The following is a 24,035-nucleotide window of genomic DNA, read 5'->3' as shown; positions in this document are numbered from 1 at the left end:
GGGAAAAAAAACCTTGAGCAGGACCAGGATCATAAGGGAGGACCCTCCTGCTGAAGACCAGCCAGGCATAACAGTGTTTACAACCGCACAAGCTGGGCACTTTCAAGTTATTGAGTCAACCATAAACTCTAGAGGCAGATGGGAAGCAATCTGTCCGATAGCTAAAGGTTGATGGAAATAGAACCAAGCAGCAGAGGAAACATTTTCTTTAATAGTGCTGCTTATGTCAACTTGTTGCAGTCGCTCTGTTATATTACAACCAACCTGTCTTAGATTCTTCTTCCTCATTTTTCTAATTGAAAGCATTATTCTTTTGATTGATTTACTTTTTCCTTTGTTGTATACTGTGTTGCTTGACGGATTTCTGCAAACCAGCTTTGAGACTTTCAGGGTAAAAAGTTATGACATTGAAAGATGGGGGTAGAGGTATCCTAAGAAGGCGTCTGTAACAGTATTTACTTCTTAGATGTGAGGAGACATGACGTGTGCTTAATGATCAGTTCTACAACACCACATCAGGAAAATAAAAGTTGGAACCAATGTCCATTGGTCTTACCCAGAAGTCTCTGAGCCCAGAGGAGAAAATACTGTCTCCTATAGTATTATTTAAATATATACTATATAAATATTTATATTTATAGTATCCTATAGTATTTACGGACAAAGTTAACATTTGGCTTCCATGCAAGACAAAGTTTCATGTAGCAAAAGTGAATACCTCTGTACTGTGGTTGACCTTGACTTTCCTACTGTGACCTTGTCCTTGTTTTTATATCAGCTACTGAGGAATCACCGTTCTTTGTGCAGCACGGTTTGTGTTTTGGTCCTTTACAGAAAAAATCCCCCAGATTAGTTGAATTATTTAATGATAATATGCAGATCTTCTCCAGTCTTTTTTTTTTGTTGTTATTTGTTCAACATTTCAGTAAATTACCGTCACGTTACTGTCACGGTTGGACACTGCTTTTATACCTACCGGTACTCATGCTTGAAAACACACTATTTTTTCTTTCAATTCCTTATTAGTTTTAAGTGGCCCCGGTACAAACTTTTAAATGAATGAGTTTCAAGCCTCAAATGCAATAGTAAGTGTATAACAAATGAAATAAAGCAAAGGAGAAATAACATGAATTATATTGGATTAACTTGAATGGAAAAAAAAAAAGAAAAATCACTTTATTGTTTTTTCTTTGTTGCATTACTCATCAGTGTTCAGACACTCATATGAACTAAAGAGAAATATAAGCTGTAAAATGGATCATCTGTTATCTTCTGTAATACTATATGAAAGCATTGTGGACTGCAGAGGTAGAGCTCAACATTATTTACTTCATTGAAATTAATGAATCATAACGGCAATAAATGATCACAGAAACACGTCGGAGTCGTGCTACAACGGCTACAGTTCAAATAATTTCAAAACGCAACGGTATACACATTCAGTCGGACAATGCAGCCAAGTAAGAAGAAAACCACTCATCTTCAGAGTTCATGTAAGTCAATTAAAGTTGCAGTGTCATAATAACAAAGGCCTTGAGGGAAAAAACATACAAATGATTTAGTTTAGTCTCAAATAACTTTGATAAATGTTTTCTTCAACCTCAAAATAAGCCATTTATGTCTCCATTCACAGCCAGTTCTTCACACGGGAGAGCAGACACGGCACCGCCATAGGTGACCAGGTTACTGTCGGAGGAAATCACCAGTAGAGTTCCCAGGTCTGCTTATTTTCAGTTCCTTGTGTTGACCTGCACCCGACTGAATCTTAAAAGCTGCTTTATTTGAATAAGTCTGGTTGTACGTTATTGTCACAAAAGCTGGAAAATCAGGACATTAGATGACTGAAATCTCCACCTTGACCACTAGATGTCAGCACTTGTAACACTTAGTCAATATCAGCCCGTTGTTTTTTAAAACAGTCGGTGGTTGGTTCAGTTTGTTCTCCTTCTCCGCAGCCGTGGAAGTGTAATACGTGGGAGCCCTCTAGACTCTAGAGGCCTAAAGAACTGGAAAAAACCTCATGTATGACACTAGTATTTGCACAACATTCCTTAAAGGAAACATAAACATTATTTAGGCCTTATTAATTTATAGATAAAGCTTGGATAAAGCTTGGATAAAAGTGGGATAAGAATGATCTTAACACCTTTCAAACTACCGTATTCTCTGGACTATAAGCCGCTACTTTTTCATAGGTTTTGAACCATGCAGAGGTGCGGCTATTCTGTGGATTTTTCTTCCACCGCTCGGGGCGCTCTAACCGGAATTAGAATCAAAACTAAGACAAAATAAATGCAAAGAAGAATACGCTACTTCTTCTTTAGCAGATAGAAGTAGGTAGAAGCAGATTTCAAAGAGATAAATAAATACTGGCTATTTTCTCTTGGTTCTGTCCCGTTTTAATCAGCAAAGTTGCTGCCATGTTAAAAGACACTGTTAGGAAAGGATCTATTTAGGTATAAACATGTACATCATTTACAGTTCAAAATCCTTCTGTACATGTAGTAAATATCTAATCTAACATAAATACGTGCGGCTTGCATATCTTTTTTTTTTTTTTAAATAGAGCGGATGCGGCTTGTATGTAGGTGCGGCTTGTATATCTTTTTTTTTATTATTTAAAAAAAAAATAGAGCGGGTGCGGCTTATATGCAGGTGCGGCTTATAGTCCAGAAAATACGGTATTCTGATGACACAAATCTGTAGAAGCAATAATTCCAGTGAATTTCATTCACTCTGCGTTTTCCTGGGTTTGACGACGGTGGAAATCCTTCTTCCCGCCGGTCTTGCTGAGCAGCTTTACGTCCGTGATGACGAGGTCGTGGCTTACTGCCTTGCACATGTCGTAGAGGGTGAGCGCTGCCACGGAGACGGCGGTTAGAGCCTCCATCTCCACGCCCGTCCTGCCCGTAGTGCGACACGTTGCTGTGATGACGGCGGACTGGTGCACTTCGTCGAGGTGAAAGGTAACGGAAACGTGATCTAGTGGTAGCGGGTGGCAGAGCGGGATGAGCGCGGCCGTCTGCTTGGACGCCATGATGCCGGCCAGCTGCGCCACGGTCAGGGCGTCCCCCTTGGCCAGCTGGTTGTCCCGGAGCAGAGGGAAGGCGGCGGGGCCCAGGATGACGGTGGCGCAGGCTTGGGCCCTGCGACAGGAAGGAGCTTTCCCCCCAACGTCCACCATGGTGGCTCGGCCCTGGGCGTCCGTGTGGGTCAACTGGGCTTCAGCGTCGCTGGGAGAGTCAGAAACACCTGAGGCCGACACAGTCTGATCCATCGCAGTCTGGGGAGGATGTTCGCTGGCGCTTTGATTGTGCAACTGCCTAACGCTGACGTGTGGAGGATTTATTTTGGCATTCATTCGCAGTGTGCAAAAGACAGAAGTCCCTGTGGTCCTGAGGAGGCGGTCCTTCAGACCATTAGCACGCCTTGCTTGGTCATACCTGAGACATTCTTCAGTAATGTAGCTCATTTCATTTGTGTGCATCTCAAAACGTGGGGTTTTAATGTGAGAACTGGTTAAAGTATTTCTAGTCTCTGAGGAGCGAGGGGGTGCCGCGCTGTGGAGGCTGCTTGTCACGTCAGGGCTTTCTTTGTTTGTATCGACATGAGATCCCCAACTGCTGGAGGTCGTGGAGTAGGGGCCGAGGGCTGCACATATTGAATCATTATGGTCTAGAAGGCACAAAAAGGGCTCTCTGTTGAGGTGTCTCCTGCTGCCTGAGCGGCAAACACGAGCAGCTGCAGGCCTCCGACGAAAGACACAGTCATTTTCAAGCTGGACCATATCAGGTGTCGCTCTCTTGCTGCTTTCTGTCTTTGGCAGGCAACTACGAAAAGTTCCTGCTGAAAGAAAGATAAGAGATGATGTTGTTAAAGGAGAAAAACAATCCAGCTAAAAAAAGAAAAAAAAAGTGTGCGATGACAGAACAGAGTGAGATGTTTGTACGTACAGCTGAGTCACCCACCAATGAGGATCATAGGTCTGTTCTTCATCTGGGAGATACTGAACATGCCTAAAGGGAGACAAAGTCATAATTTACATTCAAGTAAAACTCAAAAAACTAAGAATAAATCCAATACGCCTTGCAACACGTGCGCATCCTGTGTGCACGTTTACTAGGGGTGTAACAATATATCGTGCCACGAAATTTCGCGATACAAAAACGTCACGATACGTGTCGTGGAGGCGACAAACTGTATCGCGATATTGGATTATTAATATTAATCTATTGTGTTGACTAGTAAAGCGCATCCGACCGCGCCTTGACCCGCGGACCAAAATCTTCCTCCGCTCAGAAGAAACTAGTACCGTTTTGGTCCCGATCACGGGACTCTTGGGGGTTTTGAGCTCTGAACTTTTACTTATGTAAGGCTGGTGTAGAGTTAAGCCTTACCTTATTAAATTAAACGTTTTTCGGGTCGTGAGTAGGAAAAACACGGGGACAACTTCTGCTGAGTTCCAGTGTACTTTAATGTCCCTCAACAGTGTAGGATTTTAGAACATCAACACAGCACCTAGTGCCGTACTGTGGCGTATCACTCCGCCCAATCTAAAACAGACTAATCACTACAGATAAACTGACTAGTGTCATTATAGTCCCTGATTTACATCAGAATATAAATAATATATTTATAAAAGAATGAACTCTGAATTACCAAAATAACCTTTTTAACAAAAATAAATCTCCTCTTACACTTATAAGGTGAGCATGAATCAATCTTTTTTATGATGTAAAATTGTATGTATTTATTTACTTTTATTTATTTATTTAATTTTAGTTGTTAAATTTCTGGAAAAGAAAAAAGTCAAATCATACATGAGAGAAACTATTCATTTTTGGCTAAATATTTGTACTTGTATGAAACTGAAGATGCATAATGCAAACCTGACATTTACTTTTAGTTCAGTTTGTAGAAAATGGTTGGCCTGGCTTTCTCTTTAAAACTTAAACAGTTATAAAGCATTACAAACTGTAACATTAGGGCAAATGCACAGTATTGTTTTGTATTTTGTGTCTTTCAAATAAAAGACAATTTTTTCCAGTCATATGTTCCTCATTCAAGGTTGTTAAAAAAATACTGCTATAATATCGTATCGTACCGTATCGTGAGATTAGTGTATCGTTACACCCCTAACGTTTACCTGCATGTTGCTTCTTCTTCCTGCCCACAGCGGCTCCGATAACCTCCAGCAGCTCTTCATGCGACGCTCCGGAGCGCAAAACATCTCTGAGGGAGATTTCAGAGTTGCCAAACAGACACACCTGAGAAAACATGCACCAGGAATGCAGGTGAAAGACAGAACCACGGACAGGCCAAACACAAAGATTAGTTTTTTGTGGATGTTTGGAGTCAGGGCTCCTGATAGCAGCTGATTATTTTAGCTGAGTGAGACACTTTAAGAAGTTGAGGCACCAGCACTAGTGGTAAGTGAGATACGTAGGTAATAAGTCCTGTTTGCGCACACATACTGCTCACATCACGCAAGGGCAAGACAGTGAAGAAGTGAAGCTTTACCTTCAGGTTTCCATCTGCAGTGATGCGTAAACGGTTGCAAGAGCCACAGAAGTGTTCGGACATGGAGGTGATGAAGCCCACCTGACCTTCAAAGCCTGGAACTTTAAACATCTGTTAGAACAAAGACAGAACTATCAAAGTTGTCCACTTACATTTATTTGTTTTCTAAAAGAGGTTTATTTTTTCTAAAACTCAGTCATGACTGACTTCAGTCTTAGACGGTTAGTTACTTTTAGGAAGTGTCCTGTAGCAGGAGATAACTTTCATCGCTGCCAATCAACAAAAACCTGCTTTACCTTAAAACCACTAATAAAAAGCTTTGCTTTATGGTAACTTTAAAATCTTGACCTGGTGGGACAGCAGTGCTTTGTTTCACGCCACTACTTCACATCATATCGATGAAACTACCACTTTTACAGAGAAGAGAAAGTGACTGAGCAAAAGACGGCATGTGCAGCTTCGTAAAAGCGACGGAACCAGCGCTCCCAGAGGATTCAAAGACCTGAAAATTGAAACAGTTCCTTTGTGCTGCTTAAATCTTTTGCAAACATGAATCTGCTGAGAAAAATTATTGTCATTATTATAGCTCTCAGTGTAAATTAATAAAGGTTTCCTCTTCAAACAAGGCATAAGCTACACAATACATCAGAACACTGTTACTATAGCAACGCTCTCATTTACAACCACAGATCAGAAAACGCTGGGAGCATATGGAAAGATATATAAATATAAAAAATTTAAAAAAAAAACACTTCATGGACTCTGCAGTTAGAAACTGCCCCAGTAAATCTAAGTGTAACTGAAGTTTTGAACATTTTCCCATTTATGGTTGTGTTTTACACAGTAAGCAGGAGGAAATGTGGCCCAGTCAGAGTCACTAACCTTGGCAGTGTCTGTGTTTCCAGCTTGAAGCTTTTCCAGGTTGGGCCACTGCTGTCTAATGTGGTCCAGCATCTCCTGGTAGCTCACCATCTTCTTGAAGTTCCACTTGTTCCCTGCAGCCGGGGGAGAAGGCAGCATTACTCAACCATGAATACATGATAACACCTGTCCAGATCTGCACATCTTGGATGTTTTTTTAATGTAGTTTTTATTTATTTTTAACAACAAATAACGACACTTTTCGATAGTTCTCCTGTCTTAGTTACAGGACTGTCTCAGAAAATTAGAATATTGTGATAAAGTCCTTTATTTTCTGTAATGCAGATAAAAAAACAAAAATGTCATACATTCTGGATTCATTACAAATCAACTGAAATATTGCAAGCCTTTTATTATTTTAATATTGCTGATTATGGTTTACAGTTTAAGATTAAGATTCCCAGAATATTCTAATTTTTTGAGATAGGATATTTGAGTTTTCTTAAGCTGTAAGCCATGATCAGCAATATTAAAACAATAAAAGGCTTGCAATATTTCAGTTGATTTGTAATGAATCCAGAATGTATGACATTTTTGCATTACAGAAAATAAAGGACTTTATCACAATATTCAAATTTTCTGAGACAGTCCTGTACACTCCACATAAGTTGACAAGAGAGAAATCCAAAATGTTTCAGCATATGAACTAAATATTTGCAGGATACTCCGTCAAACACCTTTTGGGCATCTAAAGACATGATTGCTGATTCAAGCTTTCTTTATTTTTGAACGGTTATTATGTTTAGTGAGCACCATAGGTTCTCAGCATAATATCCCTGCGATAAATCCCGTCTGATCAGGGTGTATGATTTGGGTGATAAATCTGTGAGTGCTTGCTGTGAGTATATCTGTAAATCTGTGTTCAGCAGTTATATAGATATAAATAAATAGGACTGGCAGTCAGTGGGGTCATTAATTATCATACCTCTTTATGGATTACTACTATGGTGGCTTCCGTCCAAGATGGTGCCGTAGTTTGGGATTCTAGAGCATGATGATGTGCTTTTAATAGCAAGGGAGCATTAAGGTCCATAAAGGTTTTATAAAGTTCGTTGGCACATCCATCTGGGCCTGGGCTTTTATGGCTCTTAAGCGACTTACACGCTTGACCTCCCACTCTTAAAAAACCGTGAGTTTCTGTGTTTTTCTATAATGTTTTGTAAAATTTTGCGAGGGACTATTTTGTCATGTTTAGTCACAATAGTCTGTTGGGATTTTATTTTATGCACCATTAAAGGACTGCTGTTTCCTCAGTCTAATTCTGATATCCACATCCCGTTGTTTAGCATTCCTCTGTTTTTTCTTTGCAGATGTAAAAGAAATAATGTGGCCTCTAAGAAATACTCTAGCACAATCCCGTATTACCAGTGATGCTGTTTCTGCTGATATATTAGTTTCTAAATAGGTCTTTAACTCTTATGTAACAGATGCAATAAATGCTTTGTCATTAAGCATGGATGTGTTAAGCCTGCATTGTTTGGTCGTCGGTCTGTGTCCGATGGGAAAAAGTAATTCCCCTCCTCGATGGAACCCAAACTGCTGAGAGCAGCAGGAAGTAGCCTTGGCCACAGGTGCAGACTAGTACTCTGCCCAAACAAAGATTATCAATGTTTTGTCTTCAAGAATGAATCGTCCTTTACTCTTACATTTTTACGCTTAAATTCTGCATCGAGACGCCTCATGTATGTGCTGACCCTTTTGCATGCAATTGTTTAATTAAATCTATTGAAATCTGGATCATCTCTCAAGTCTTATTCTGGGTAACTAATGGCGCTTTTCCACTAGTAACTACTCAGCCCGACTCGGCTCATCACACCTCATCACGCCTCCACCCGTTTTGTCCCCGTTTGTTTTTCCACAGCCAGGGGAGAAGTGGGCAGGTTGGGGTGAAGCTGCTATGACGTACTCGATTGCGCAACCCCTTTGTTCGTGTCGGCGCAGATCAGAAATCAGCTGGAGCCGCGAGTGGCTGAGAGTAAAACAGAGCGCCTGTGGATCTGATCGTTCCTTATCACCCGTCTACATCCCTTTTTTAATTCTCTCGTCAGCCACCAGGTTTATGAACATCTGCACTTCAGAGTTGGATCACCAAACAGACGTTTGCACTGTAAAATAAAAGTCTGACGGCCCCCCGACCAATCAGTGGCCTGTAATGTGATGACGTCAGATCCAGGGCCGGCTCAGCCCGGTTAGAACCTCGGCAGAAAAGATACAGAAAAGCCATCTGCTTGGCCCGACTCCACCCGCCTCGGCCCGTAGTGGAAAAGCGCAAGACGGGGGCGTGGCGGGTAGAAGCGAGTAGATACTAATGGAAAAGGGCCACTCAGTTTCAGTCCAGTTATTCACCTAGTTGGAAAGAACATGTTAAAGACTTTTAGCAGGTTTTTCCACGACATCTTATCTCCCATTTTAATGAAACAGGTGCATGGTCAGAGATAGTAATAGGTAATATGCTTGAGTAGAAAGTAAAGTATTTAGTTTTGGGAAACATGCTTATCCATACATCTACAAGTCCCGTCCCCCTAGTCTGATATTTAATCTCTGATGTTTTGAAAGTGAGAACTCACCATCGAAGGGCATGTATTCAATGAAGCGCACCTCCAGAGGTTTCTTCTCAGTCAACGCCACAAAATCCAGCAGCTCGTCCTCGTTGAGGCCTCGCATCACCACACAGTTGATCTGCAGTAGGAAGCACACAAAAGGCCATGATTACTGAACTACCACTCTCCTCACAGGCCTGTTACGCAACTGTAAATATGTCAAATTCAAGGCCACAAACGGCGTGGCCGTTTTATCAACCGGCAAGAATCTGTACGAGTACAGGACTGTCTCCAAAAAATTAGAATATTGTGATTTTCTGTAATGCAATTACAAAAACAAAAATGTCATACATTCTGGATTCATTAAAAAATCAACTGAAATATTGTAAGCCTTTTATTATTTTAATATTGCTGATCAAGGCTTACAGCTTAAGAAAACTCAAATATCCTATCTCAAAAAATTAGAATATTCAGGGAATCTTAATCTTAAACTGTAAGCCATAATCAGCAAGATTAAAATAATAAAAGGCTTGCAATATTTCAGTTGATTTGTAATGAATCCAGAATGTATGACATTTTTGTTTTTTTAAACATTACAGAAAATAAAGAACTTTATCACAATATTCAAATTTTCTGACAGTCCTGTATGTATTGAAGTACCTATATTTAAGAATCCAGTTATAATGGAAATAACAAATTCACCCAACAGATCAGTCCACTGAGGCCACTTAAAGAGATTAAGAAAAATATATTTAAAAAAGAAAACAGGCAGTCTTAAAGTTTAAATTTAAAGGAGCCTGAGGTATCTAACCTTTCAGGATCACTTTGCTCTTATTATCTGATTCAAGCAGGAAACAATGATAATTTGAAAGAGAAAGAACATGATAAAGGTGTTTGAGGTCACTACAAGGCCTAAAAAAAAGGAGAGAAAAAGAATAAATAGCCATCTTGATTGGGGAGAAAAAAAAGTATGTCCAGCTACATCTTCAAATCCTGATGCATTCTCTGCAACTCGGAAAGTTTAAACTCTTTTTCTGTCTCGTTATTAACATCCCAACTGCTTCTAAAAACATGGAGGGACAGAGCGGATGGGGTACCAGAGTACCGGTGTGTCACCGACGGGCTATCTGTTACATTACTGCAGTGGTGCGATGCTTTAGCAGTCAAAGGACTGGAGACATAAAACAAGCTTCACCACTGAAGCGCATTCATCAACATATATAAAAGCTCGTCTTCTCTCTCTTTATCCTTAAATTCTGAGGTCAAGTTCCTCCAGACTTGACATGTCTCTGAATATTCCTGGACTCAGGGTTTGTTAGCTGGTTTCAGTTTATTTTCCTTTATGTGACATTTTTTTAAAGCCAGTGTTTGATGAAGTGAGCTCAATTCTGTGGTTCTCATTACTAAGAGTACCGTAGTTAAAAGTACAGTAAGCTACCTCGATTTATTTAACCCGACTTGTCCAAGTCTTCACCAGTCACTGCGAGTATCTACCTCACACTCATTCTACCTGCTTTTTTTGCACAGTTTTTTTTTCTTCGCACTACTTTTTATTTCCATCGCAATGTACTGTCTATATCTTGTAAATATATATATTTTACTTTTTTACCCCCTTCCCTGCATGTGTGTTTTAAGTGTACTGCTGCTAACACTTGAGGATTATCTTATCCTAAATGTTATAGAAATAACGCACCTTAACAGGATTGTAGCCCAAATCAATAGCTTTATCAATCCCCTCCATTACTTTGTGGAACCCTGGGAAAAAAAGGACAAATGGAAAAGATGATTAGATGCTTTAACCAGAGTTAGATGTCAGTTCTGAAGCTTTAACTTATCCTTCATGTGTTTGTACTTCTAAGTTATTCACAGATGAAACAAATAGGCTTTGGATGAAAATGGACTTAAACCAAAGACCAACTCAGGTCAGAGATCAATGAGCTGAGAGATGGACTGTTTGAGCTTGACAGACCTTAAAAATATTCAAATATGTATTTCGTTAAAAACTGCTGCTATGTAAATATCTACAACTGATCCTCCAACTGAACAAACCCACAAGTCCCGGCGGTTCCACCGGCAGATGATCCCCTCTGCAGGGACGAGTATAATCTCTGATCTTGCATTTGTTTCTGCATTATTCTGCCATCTGATCTTCATCACAGTAATAGACACAATCAGTTCTCATAAAGCTCATAAACTCATAAACTATTACAATTCAATCCATCTTTACTGAACAAACCCATTAAACATTGACAGTTCACGAGGGAAAATGTACGTGAACGTGGACAACCTTCAGGAGGATGTTTTTGGACCTTTTCTCTCCAGCCCCAGGCGTTTGTTGGAAGTCTGATGAGAAACGTCTCTCGAGGTCACAACATCTCTTTAAAGCCGGGACTGATTGCTCCTCCGCAATGGGCAGCTTTTCTATTAATCTGAAGTCATTCTGTGATGAGTTTACTTCCATAATTACAGTCACTGTCCTGCTGCATCACCAACTTCTACCACGCTTCATCTGGCGGAGAGACATCCTGACGTTATCCAGTAGGACATCCTGGTAAACCTGGGAAGTCACTCTCCCCTTGATGTTGGAGGTCCAGAACCAGTCAGTACGTTTACATGCAGCAAAAAAATGGGATTTCTGATCGTATCAGATAACGACATGCAGAAGACCGGATCACTTGTCTGAGTTTACATGCTGTTCATAGAATGGGATAAATGTCCAGAGCATGGCTGACTCCGTGACGCTATGTGGCGCTGTAACCATGGTAACCATTTCAAGAAAGAGCCACTTCCGGTTGATGGTTGTTTTGTTTGACCACAATGTTCGCCTTCCGTGTATTTTTCCACTTTATTTTGATCTGCTCCGGTGTCCTGATGAAGCTTCTGCCATCTCTTTAGCGATCTTTTTAAAGGTGTTTAAACAACTATTTAACATGCGCCGTCTCCTTTCACTTCCGGGTGAAGCCCCAGAGGAAATTCTCCAGCATGCTCAGACTGCAGTATCAGATGTCTCCGTATACATGGCGTTAAAATTCCGACTGTGAACGAATTATCTAAGTGTTGCTATCCGATTATTAAATGTCCGATATAGGTCCGAAGTAGATCGGATTGAGGTGTTTACATGCAGTTTAAAAGTCTGAACGATGTCTTATACGATCAGAAATCCGATTGAACTGCTGCATGTAAACGTACTGAGTGAAGTGAAGCAGGCTCACCCTCCACCCAACGTCATCATTGAGATGGTTGGTGCAGTTGTCCTGCTGCAGTTTTTGCTCCACTTACGTAAAGCAACGTTGTTTTGGTCCTTCCTTTCCTGAACAAGAAGTTTCTCCCAGGTTGCCAAACCTATCTTTAGAAGGGCAGGATCGTGTTGCATCCAAGTCTTCAGCTGTTCCTCAGGGGTTCTTTACCTCAGAGGATTCTCAAGTAAACAGACGCCACTGATGCACCGCAAACCTAAAATTCTTGTCTTTTATGAATCACAATGGCTCTAGATTCCAGGTGTTAAAATTATTGAGTCCAATTAGCTTTTATTGAACTAATTAGCCTATGGATTCACTTTTCATTTCCAGCACTGTAAATGTTTAATAAATCTGCTCAATACATCATCATTTGTGTGCGTTATCATCTTAAATCACATTGTGTATTTATCTATTATTGTGACTTAGATGTAGATTAGATTGAGTTTTTTTTTATGGCAAATTCATGCAGAAAACCAGTGAAATCCACTTTTCTTTCCGCCTGCCACCGTAGCTTGACATCAGAATCCTCCACCACTTCACCTTCATATATGTTTTTGTTTATTCGCCCTTACCTTTCCGCCTGACGATAAACTCAAACTTGGCGGGAACCAGAGAGTCCAGGCTGATGTTTATCAGGTCCAGACCGGCTTCTTTCAACTTCGGCGAAAGCCTGGCCAAGTTCATGCCATTGGTGGTTACTGCAATGGTTTTCAGGCCTTCCAACTTCCTGAGCTCAGCTGCAGAGAGAGCAGCCGGGGCAATGGAGAGGGAGAGAATGAGACACTTTCATTTGAAAAAAAACATCAGTTTGTATACTTGATAGCTTCTGAATTCATAGGGTCGATTTTTAATTTCATAAACTTCCAAATTTGCAGGGTAAAAGTCTCAGACTACCACTCGGATGTGCGTATTTGAAGGATAATTCCTGCATTTAGCGACTAAATCAAGTTATACTGAAACATCCACGGCAAATATTACCCCAAATCTCTGTTCATCTCTTTTTTTTTGTTTAAATCAAATACCCATAATATGCCTTCAAACTAAACAATTTATTTATTTTAACACTTATTGGAACAAATGCATTTCATCATAAGTTTAAAAAATGTTTCCGTTTAATCCCAATTACCACAACCCTTTGGTGTCTCATGTCATGCGCCGCGTTGTCTGCACGTGGAAAGTCATCTGAACTGAAGCTACAACGCTTGATTCACAAATCAGGATGTAGAATGAACACGTGATAATCCATCCTTACAAAGTGTGACAAATTATTTTCCCTTCACACATCTGCCAGAACGCATGTAGAATCACCTTTACACGCTATTAGTTCCGGTCCAGTCAGAAGAGCTGACACTAGAGCTGATGGACCGGACACCAAACACACAATCATCCTTCCCTCAGACTGTAACTACACACATTTAATCATGTAGTAAAACAAAAAGCATGTCTGTGTTTGCCAGAAGTTGGATACAGCTTTCCAAGTCATAACATAGTTAAAAGAAACAAAAAAAAAAAAGGGAAAGCAAGATTCATAAATGATGACGCACAAATCACAAAGCCCAACTTCAGCCGTAATCAGAACTAATCACTTGATTTTAACCATCTCCTTACTGATAATCTCCAGGATGTCAGGTCTGATGAGGGGCTCCCCTCCAGTAAGGCGGATCTTGTCCACGCCTTCTCGGACGAAGAGGCGAGCCAGCGTCAGCAGCTCGGCGGCCGACAGCAGCTGGCTCCTCGGCGTGAGCTTCACCCCCTCCTCCGGCATGCAGTACTGACCTGAAGGTGGGAGACATCAAAAACACAAACACACCTTCATCAGCAACACGCAAATATCATCAAGAAATCCACAAATGTGTCACTAATAAATCAACTGCGCCTCGAGATGACAATGGTTGCGATTTGGTGTAAAGCTGAATTGAATTGTGAATGTCATGTAAAGAACTCAAGTGAACGTGTTTCCCCAGAAATATGCTGAGAGTTCAAGCGTTAAATACAAAAGGCTTTAACACAAACTATACCAAGCCTTATTCTTTTCCTCTTTCTCTGGTTTGACTGCATGTTAAAGTGTTGGGATCAGAAGGCAAAGCAGCGCTTACTTCGGCTTCTCCACCAACAATGATACTGGCATTTTAGAGAGAAACTGGGAAAAAGTTTCCGTTTGGCTGTCCATTCTCAAACAAAGATGACTCGTAACTTTAAAACCCTTCTTCGCACACAAACTGGAACTGTATAAAAACTGTTTCTCCAAACCATTTCTGACGACTTGCTTGATATCCATCGTCAAATCAGACACGTTCGCGTCACCTGATTCGGAGTAAATAGATTAAGCTGAACTTGAACTGATCTGTCGTCACCAACTGGAAGAAAACCTGGAAGTGGTTTTCTGGTTTTTGTTTAGGTTGTGTACGTCCCGCAGAAAAGACTCTGATCATTTACATGACTGTTGACATTAGTTTTCTGTATTTAACTGATTGGCCTTTTTGCGCATCAACACACTTACAAAATGGAAAAATGTCACCTCAAACAAGATACAAATCTTGAGTTGTGAAATTGGGTACTTATCTTTTTTATATATATTGTCGTGTCCACCTGCTGCTACATCATCAGCTTTGATAGAAATAAGTGCTGATAAAGTCCTTTGTTGTTTCTGTTTAGTCAGTATGACAAAGTAAAAGTGAAAAAACCCTCAAACTACACATACCTGAATTTTAAATTAAAAAAGAATGTTGTTTGCTTTTTATAAATTACAAAAAAGGAAAGTGGTTATGCCTCCCGCCCCAAAAAAACTGATATAGATTCACCACTCATAAAGATACTGAACAGGATAAAGTTGGTAAAAAAAGGAGGATAAATTAAAAGCCACCGTAACAGAAAAAAGAAAAAAGATACTTGTCATTTTAGGCTAAAAACATAATTTGCTCTGCTTCTGTATAAAAAACGCCTTTTCGATAAGTCCTGTCGCCTTGTCTGCTGATGCGTTATGTAATTCATCTATTCACCAGCTAAACCCGCTCTCAACAAGGAAACTGGTGGCAAAGGAAATTTTACGCTAATATTATTAGATTTGTTTTCCCTCTTTTAAGTATCTGGTGACGGCTAGGGAACATTTACCAACGCTGATGAGGAACATTTACTCACAGCGAAGGTTGCACTTCTCAGTCAGGGAGATGCGCAGGTAGTTGTGTTTGCGACCAAAGTTGTCAGTCAAGAATGCTGAAAAAGGTAATTTGTTTTCATTTCTCAGTGTTTCCTGGAGATTAAGAAAACACACACACAGACACAAAATGACTCTGTGGAACGGATCGGGCACAGAAATAGAAGATGATAGTTTGACAACAGTTCTGCAGTTTTGCAACACCATTACTTCTTCGTGACACATGAACATGTCTTACACAGTAGCACATGGTTTTATTGACCGTTTATGACCCTTGAGTGCCTTGTCAGAGGTTTTCAGCACTAACCCCGCATGTGACTTCAAACGAAACAGGGCACAGCAATTTACAGAATCCTTATTGGTCCCTGTTAAACCTATGTGTAAATGATTGATTTCAGGCTTCTAACCTGCAAATGTGACCTTCATATGACCTGCAAAGCCTCACAAATCCCTTCAACAACACAACAAATTAAATGGTTTCATGGAAAGAGCTTTTATTAGGCTCTCAAGGGAAATTATCTCCAATTGGAGTCATGCTGTCATTGACATCACAAGAGTCTGGAAGGCAAAAAGGACAAAATTATTATCTGTCACTTTGCCATGATCATGATACTCACATTATTGTAAATTATTCATAAATCTTGATTTGTCCCTGCTATTCCAGAAACAGTGCAGACTTTCATAACTAATATTTAAGGGAATGGGGTTTGCAGCAGTGACAGGTAAAGAACAGGACAGGTGTGTGTCTGATCCTCTCAATCACCTCAGCAACAATTACAAACTTTGGATGCTTTATAATAAAAAAAAATAATACTAATACTACAGGCCAGAGAAAGCAAACACAGCATACATACAGACCTCTTTACTACACCGCAACACTGCCAACAGGGTTCCTGCACATTTTTCAAGGTCAAGTTCAAGTTCATTTAGCACAGAGAATAAATAAGTGAAAATACAGTTAAGTAATTTGTAAAAAACATATATTTTTTGTTTGTAGATTTGTGAGACCTGGGTCGCCACCTGCACTGATGTCAATATACTCTCTAAGAGCGACCGTCCTACAATGAGGAAACTCCTGAATGAAAAAGTAATCGATGGTGGAGCAATTCCAGGATTTCACCAGGATTTCACCAGCTTCAAGAGAAATACTTGGGAGCAGTATTGTAGCATAAAAGATTCTGTTCTACCTCACTTTTATAAAGCAGGAAGGAATTATTTCATTTTACAATTTTGTGACTCAGGAATGTTTAAGTCATGCTTAAATTGAGACAATAAAAATAATAACTAAAATTCGCCCTGTCTGTGATGCAGCTTGTTTCTAGCATGCTTGTTTAATATAGGAAGTCAGTAAAATCTCTTTTATTCAGTAGTAGCCCAGTTAGAACAGGAACAATCCCCTTTATTATATTCCTGCATATTCTGCAACTTTTCGCATATTTCGTAACTTGTCGCATATTTCACAACTTTCCGCATATTTCGCAACTCCCCACAATTTCACCGCATAAAATCATACAAAAACCCCGCATATTTCATTGCATAATCAAGGATTTTTGCACGCATTTTTCTGGAGGGTCTAATATTTACAGATATATATAACAGATTTTCAGATTATGAAGCTCAAGAATGAGATCAAGTCATATTTAGGCAGAAACAACTTTTCATTAACTGTATTTGGCCTTCAATCAATTTTTGGCAGATGAAAATGCCTATTTTGTGTTGTAATGGTCATTTAAAAGAGTTAAAAGCAATCCTGTGAGCTGTAGTGTTTATATTATGAAGCTCAAGAATGAGATCAAGTCATATTTAGGCAGAAACAACCTTTCATTAACTGTATTTGGCCTTCAATCATTTTTTTAGCAGGTAAAAAGACGCATTTTCAGGGGAGAAATCAGATTCTGGCAGGAAATCAATCACTTTTTTGCACGACACCGGTGCAGCCGCACCAGGCCTGGACTGATGACCACACCAATTAAAACTTGTCACCTAAAGGCTGATTTATGGTCTGCGTTACACCGACGCAGAGCCTACGGCGTAGGATACGCGGCGACGCAAACCGTACGGTGTGCGTCGCCGCGTACCCTACGCCGTAGGCTCCATGCCTATTTAACGCGGGACCATAAACCAGGCTTAACAGTCATGACCACGCTAGTGTTCCCGCAGCTAGCTGGGGGTTACACTGCCACCACGGGTCTGGCTCAGGGTCTGACTGCCAGGACCCGCCTAGGGCACCGGTCTTACCAGTCTGGACGCAGTTTTCAGAGAGGTGAAGTTCGGGGGAGACGCAGCCGCGTCTCCGGGATCAACTTTATCCTTCTGGCTTGTCGCGCTGGAGTACAGCCGAGCCCCGCGCTGGCTGGACAGCTTCCTCAAACTTCTCACGCTGCTGCGTTTGGTAAAGAGCCGGCAGCACATGCTGGTAGTAGGGGAAGCCATAATACGGTATTTGTGACAGCTCAGTCCTCTGCTGTGCGCTGCTCAGCGGCAACGGCAGTCACCTCCCGCAGCGGACACGTCACAGGGGCGGGGAGGTGTCAGCCAATAGGAGCGACGAATGCGGTTCGTGGTGCATGCTGGGTAATGAAGTCCGTCTGCCCTCTTTTTCTTTCAGAATCAGATCAGGTTTATTTGGCCAAGTCAGGCAAGGGCGTAAATCCCCGGGGGGAGAGGTGGGGCCCCCAGTAATCGAGTTGTAAAAAGAAATCAGGGGGGATGGTGGATTTTATCATATGGGGACAGATAATTTGTGCTGATTACAAATAATATAATATATTACAAATAATAGAACTGACCAAAACACCTGCAGAAATACTGCAGGAATGACATAGCAGCAGTTAAATGCAGCCTTCTGTAAGCTTTAAATATCCACTGGGCTTACATCAAATACATCAAAACACTACAATAAAAAACAGTTTTCTGAACTTTTGCAAAAACTCCAAATCTTAACAAGAATATTTGTCTAATTTCTAGTTAAAATGTCTCATTTTAGTAAAAAAATCTCATTACACTTAAAACAAGACAACAATTTTCACCTGTTTCAAGTAGATTTTCACTTGAAATAAGTAGAAAAATCTGATTTTTTTGCTATTAATGCGAAGATAAATCTTGTCCCACTGGCAGATTTTCCTACTTATTTCAAGTGAAAATTTACTTGAAACATGTGAAAATGCTCAAATAAGTTGTTCTTTTGGTGTTATTTTTCTGATGATGACTCTAAATGTTGAAATAGCAGTAAAACCACATTCATTGATGAAATGACATAAGGGATGGAAAGAGGGGATGGCAGTTTTACAGGGGGGGATGATTTTGACAGTTTTTATTTCAGGGGGGATGCCATCCTCCCTCATCCCCCCTCAACTCCAGTACTGGGGACCCCCATTAGTAAAGCTAATATCACTGTATCCATCTGCTCTGTTCAAACCTGTCCAGACCTCCTCATTTCAAGTGTTGCTACAGAAATATGTGAACGAGCTTCCAGACAGGAGCGGGGACTGGCAGACTCCGCTGGGACTCACACATTGTCCCCACTGATAATACAATGAATATCTGCTTGCAAAGCTTTCTGGCGACCTCTCCTGGATGAAAAAAGGTACTACAACTGTGAATTCACCATTGTCATATTCCACTTACCATGACTGGTCTAACTACAATGCAGCAGGTCACCTGCAGGGGGCAGAGTGGAGCTCCTCCATCCTGCAGAGTCTGAACAGATGATGAGGAGAACCAGAAACAACGATGAAGAAATGCTGCATCTTACAAACTCATCTCATGTTACATCTCTGGAAGTTTAAAAGCAAGTCTGGACAAAAAATGATAGTTTATTGTCTGCTGTCGGCTGGTTTAAACTTGCGTGCTCGCTGATGAGAGAGAGAAGATAGTTAGAAATAAAGACAAACAACCTTTTCTTATTGGAGATTCCAAGTAAACTTTCATACAGACCGTTCGGTTCCCCTGACAACCTCCCAGAAAAGAACAAATCAAGAATGTGCTTCATAGTTTTCTTCCGACAAAAATGTAAATATTTAGATAAATATTTCAAAATAATTGTCTAAACTGGGGAGGAACCGTGGTTTAGACTTGGCCTCACTTGGTTGGAGCCTTGATTGGTCCGATCACTCTGGTCTCTTCATCTTCTTTGGCTCCAAACATCGTGGATTCAGTCTTGAACTCTAGTAACCGCTCTGGGCTGCTGCTCTCCGTCGCTGGTTTCCTGAGACGAGGGAACCACTTCCAGTGATGAGGAGTTAACCTACGAGAGCCTGGGATACCTGAATGTTTGCAAGGTCACAAATGATGTCTAGCCCTTTTTAATCTGTGTTTTAGTTCTCCTAGTCCTGCAAAGGCTAAAATAAGTTCCCAACAATTCCCTCCTTTCACAGCTTTCAAGGTGTGAAGATCAATGAACTCAGATAATCAAAAGCAGATCAGTAAAAGTGATTAAACTCCTTTAAACAACACCAAGTCATGACAAATAGAACATTTCATATTTCTCCCTCCTTTCACTCCCTAAAAGGTGTGAAACTATCATGAAGGTTCTGCTCTGGTCCCAGACCGTCCCGGTCCTCCTGGACCGCGGCGCCGCCGGTTCCCTCCCATCAACCTTCAGTCTCGTTGGTGGGACTTCACTTCCATCAGCATGGAATTGGTGCAAATTAAAAACACACCTGAAATGCAACTTTATCATCCCAGCAGTCTGGGTGAGATGCGGCGGTCAGGACGTCCCTGGACAGGTCGCCCGTTGCACCGGTGAATTACCTTGTGTTGAATTGTGCTCTACAAATAAACTTGCCTTGCCTTCTGATTCTGATTCTGAGTCTTCTGATTCTGATCATTTTTCTTGATTGGAAAAATGTCGACGCTCCAATAACTTGGAGCCAAATAAACCTGATTCTGATTCTAAGTCTAATGAGCTGCAAATATGAACGCATGCACATTCACTCCCATGCATTTATGATTGTGTGTAGTCTGTTGTATGCTTTCACTATACCGTAGATTCTGACACTAGTGGTTGCAAGATTTCTTGTAATTTTTCTCTGCATGTTGTGCATGTGGCAGACCGTGCATACTTTTGATGGGTGTTTAGAGGCCTGGATGGTGCGGGCTGTTCTGCTTGTGCAGTGGTGTGACGTCACGTGGTGTTACATGGAAAACATGGACTGACGTGGAAAGGAAAAAAATAAGAGCCACAAATTGCCTCTTTTATATATGTCCATATTACAGGGTTATGTCCATTTAACTCTTCAAGGATAGTTCTCAATGACAATTTGTTCCTCTGCTTCGATCAGCATTTGAAATAGATGGAAGAATGTCTGAAGGATGGCAATTATGAGCTGCAACAGCACATTAAATCCATATTTATTAGACAACATTTATTACATTTCAAATAAATACCTATATCTAAAACTGGCAACCACTAGTGGAGAATCTACGGTATACAGCTCTTATTAACATATATACAATTTAAAAAAAGTGAAAGGTGCGGGCGTGTGAGGTAGACATGGTTATTGAAAGGTGCATTGTTGCAGCATATGATTGTGGTTATTATTATTATCATTATTATTATTGCACAGTGATTGATTACTCTGAGAATAAAAAATACAACTGTGCTTTTTGACACTGCATGCCATTTACGTTCCTCCCCCGCCAGCGTGTGTGTGCATGTTTGCATGTGTTTGTTTTCACACCAATAGTTTAACATGTTAATAAGGCAATTACACATGTCATTATGGCTCATGCTGCATGACATTATAAAGTGTGCCATGCATGTAAAGCTTCGTGCTTGGTGGCTATTTTGCAATCAAATTAAAATAACCATAATTTCACAGTATTGGTGCCAATTTCTGCTGTGTGGTTTATTATGTTGTAGTACAATAGAGATTTGAGTTTCTATTGGTCACAAAACTCCAAATACCAGTGATATCAAACTTTTAGTTTTAAAAGACTTGTTCCAATTTGGCATGAGATAAGTAATATCTAATTATTTATTATCTAAATAATAATAATAATAATAACCACAATCTTACGCTGTAATAATGCACCTTTCAATAACCACATGTCCACATGTTTAGAGGGTATTGAGACTCTAAACTTGGGCGAGGGAACACAAAGTAATGCACGCACAAAAAAACTCAAAATCTTAACAAGAATATTTTGTCTTATTTCTAGTTAAAATGTCTCATTTTTAGTCAAAAAAAAATCTCATTACACTTAAAACAAGACTCATCACTGGAAAAAACAACAATTTTCACCTGTTTCAAGTAGATTTTCACTTGGAATAAGTAGAAAAATCTGCCAGTGGAACAAGACTTTTTAGCTTGTAATGAGAAGATAAATCTTGTCCCACTGGCAGATTTTTCTACTTATTTCCAATATGAAAATGTACTTGAAACAGGTGAAATTTGTCAAATAACAAGTTATTCTTCTGGTGATGGCTCTTGTTTTAAGTGCAATGACATTTTTTGACTAAAAATGAGACATTTTAACTAGAAATAAGACAAATATTCCTGGTAAGATTTTGAGTTTTTGCAGTGTGGTTGAACCCCACAAACATACAAACGAAGATATTCACACGGACAAGGTTGTTGGCACCCTTCCATTAAAGAAAGAGAAATTCAATTCAATTCAATTCAATTCAATTCAATTTTATTTGTATAATACAAGACAATAATACAACAAAAGTTTTCTCTAGGTGTTTTCCAGAGACCCAGAACATGACCCCCGAGCAATTATTACAATGGCAGGTAAAAACTCCCATAGTGGGAGAAAAACCTTAAGCCAAACAGTGGCAAGGAAAAACTCCCCTTTAGGAGGGAAGAAACCTTGAGCAGGACCAGGCTCATAAGGGGGGACCCTCCTGCCGAGGGCCAGACTGGGGGGGGGCATGTGGAAGCAGCAGCCGGATGACCTGGGGGGGGGGCATGTGGAAGCAGCACCAGACGACCTGGGGGGGACACCGCAGGCATGTGGAAGCAGCAGCGGGATGACCTGGGGGGGACACCGCAGGCATGTGGAAGCAGCAGCCGGATGACCTGGGGGGGGCATTGAAGCATTTTTTTACATCTACAAAAATAAAATAATGCAGATTTAAAAAAAAAGGATTTTCCTAATCTTTTTTTTTTTTAAAGATTTGTTTATTCAAAAAGAAATCCTGTACATCATTGCTCACAATAGAGTACAATAGAAAGGATTTTCCTAATCTTTGATGATAACAAAACTTTCTTCTCTGCCTTGTCCACCTTTGTCTTTCCTGCATCACAAGTAAGTACTCGGATCTTAAAAGAGTTCTACGATGTACTGTACTTGTCTCCATCTTCTCCTTTTGTAAAAAAAATAAAATATATCAAATTAAAAAAAAAGGATTTTCCTAATCTTTAATAACAAAACTTTCTTCTCTGCCTTGTCCACCTTTGTCTTTCCTGCATCACAAGTAAGCACTCGGATCTTAAAAGAGTTCTACAATGTACTGTACTTGTCTCCATCTTCTCCTTGTGTACAAAAATAAAATAAATAAAATTAAAAAAAAGGATTTTCCTAATCTTTAATGATAACAAAACTTTCTTTTTCTGCCTTGTCCACCTTTGTCTTTCCTGCATCACAAGTAAGAACTCGGATCTTTCAAAAGAGTTCTACGATGTACTGTACTTGCAACACACTATCCAATCTTTATGACAGTAGACCAACTATTGATCATAAATGATCTTCCATTCCTCCCATAAAGGTCCAAATTCACGTCCAATTCTTGCCAATCGGGAACTTTTCTTGCTATAGCTCTTCAGGTGTACGAGAATACATCTGGCAACAATTTCACTTACAGCTGATTCTGACACGGCTTGCAGGACTTCCTCTTTTCTAACGTTAAGTGAGATGACAAGATATCGTAGAATTTTCATTGGTAGTTTTTTCCATAAATCTTCGGGAATGTCAAAATATTCTCCGTGTATTTTATCCCAGACTTTCACAAAGAACCGATCAAAAATGTCAAGGTTGCCGTCTGACAGATCTGACATTGGAAGGAGCTGTGCGAGCAGCTTCTCAACCACTTGTTCCACCGATGTTTTGATTTTTTCCTGGACCCGTTGAGATTCTTCCACCCAAGCCTCTCTTCGGGTACAGGATGTGACCATTCTCCCTTTGGACAAAAATAAAATAAATAAAATTAAAAAAAAAGGATTTTCCTAATCTTTGATGATAACAAAACTTTCTTCTCTGCCTTGTCCACCTTTGTCTTTCCTGCATCACAAGTAAGTACTCGGATCTTAAAAGAGTTCTACGATGTACTGTACTTGTTTCCATCTTCTCCTTTTGTACAAAAATAAAATATATCAAATAAAAAAAAAAAGGATTTTCTAATCTTTAATGATAACAAAACTTTCTTCTCTGCCTTGTCCACCTTTGTCTTTCCTGCATCACAAGTAAGTACTCGGATCTTAAAAGAGTTCTACGATGTACTGTACTTGTTTCCATCTTCTCCTTTTGTACAAAAATAAAATATATCAAATAAAAAAAAAAAGGATTTTCTAATCTTTAATGATAACAAAACTTTCTTCTCTGCCTTGTCCACTTTTGTCTTTCCTGCATCACAAGTAAGTACTCGGATCTTAAAAGAGTTCTACGATGTACTGTACTTGCCACACACTATCCAATCTTTATGACAGTAGACCAACT

At 40.1% G+C, this 24,035-nt stretch overlaps 1 protein-coding gene across 6 annotated transcripts; it reads right to left on the bottom strand.

The window, feature by feature from the left end:
* Nucleotides 1-2,627: 2,627 nt before the first annotated feature.
* On the bottom strand, nt 2,628-17,880 carry mocs1 (molybdenum cofactor synthesis 1). Of its 6 annotated transcripts, none has more exons than XM_061743900.1 (11): nt 17,613-17,880; nt 15,359-15,470; nt 13,829-13,996; nt 12,793-12,957; nt 10,675-10,736; nt 9,009-9,120; nt 6,403-6,515; nt 5,521-5,631; nt 5,147-5,267; nt 3,969-4,016; nt 2,628-3,846 (listed from the first exon to the last, which is right to left on the bottom strand). In XM_061743900.1, exons 1-11 carry the CDS (start codon nt 17,805-17,807, stop codon nt 2,732-2,734), a joined length of 2,322 nt encoding a protein of 773 aa, XP_061599884.1. In that variant the 5' UTR covers nt 17,808-17,880; the 3' UTR covers nt 2,628-2,731. The 6 variants fall into 6 exon arrangements, with proteins under 6 accessions (XP_061599884.1, XP_061599885.1, XP_061599887.1 ...); XM_061743901.1 differs by having other exon boundaries at nt 2,628-3,843; XM_061743903.1 differs by having other exon boundaries at nt 15,359-15,433.
* Between the last annotated feature and the right edge of the window lie 6,155 nt (nt 17,881-24,035).

The sequence above is a fragment of the Cololabis saira genome, chromosome 16 (genome assembly GCF_033807715.1).
Source record: "Cololabis saira isolate AMF1-May2022 chromosome 16, fColSai1.1, whole genome shotgun sequence".
Taxonomy (NCBI): domain Eukaryota; kingdom Metazoa; phylum Chordata; class Actinopteri; order Beloniformes; family Belonidae; genus Cololabis; species Cololabis saira.
The sequence above is the reverse complement of the archived record's forward strand: the minus strand, read 5'-3'. Positions and strand labels throughout refer to the sequence as shown.

Coding starts and splice junctions, on each gene's coding strand:
- mocs1 (XM_061743900.1), bottom strand. CDS start 17,807: ATGGCTTCCCCTACTACCAGCATGTGCTGCCGGCTCTTTACCAAACGC. Junction 15,471..17,612: donor TGAAAACTGCGTCCAGACTG/GTAAGACCGGTG, acceptor CTTAATCTCCAG/GAAACACTGAGAAATGAAAA. Junction 4,017..5,146: donor GAAGAAGAAGCAACATGCAG/GTAAACGTTAGG, acceptor GTCTCCCTTTAG/GCATGTTCAGTATCTCCCAG.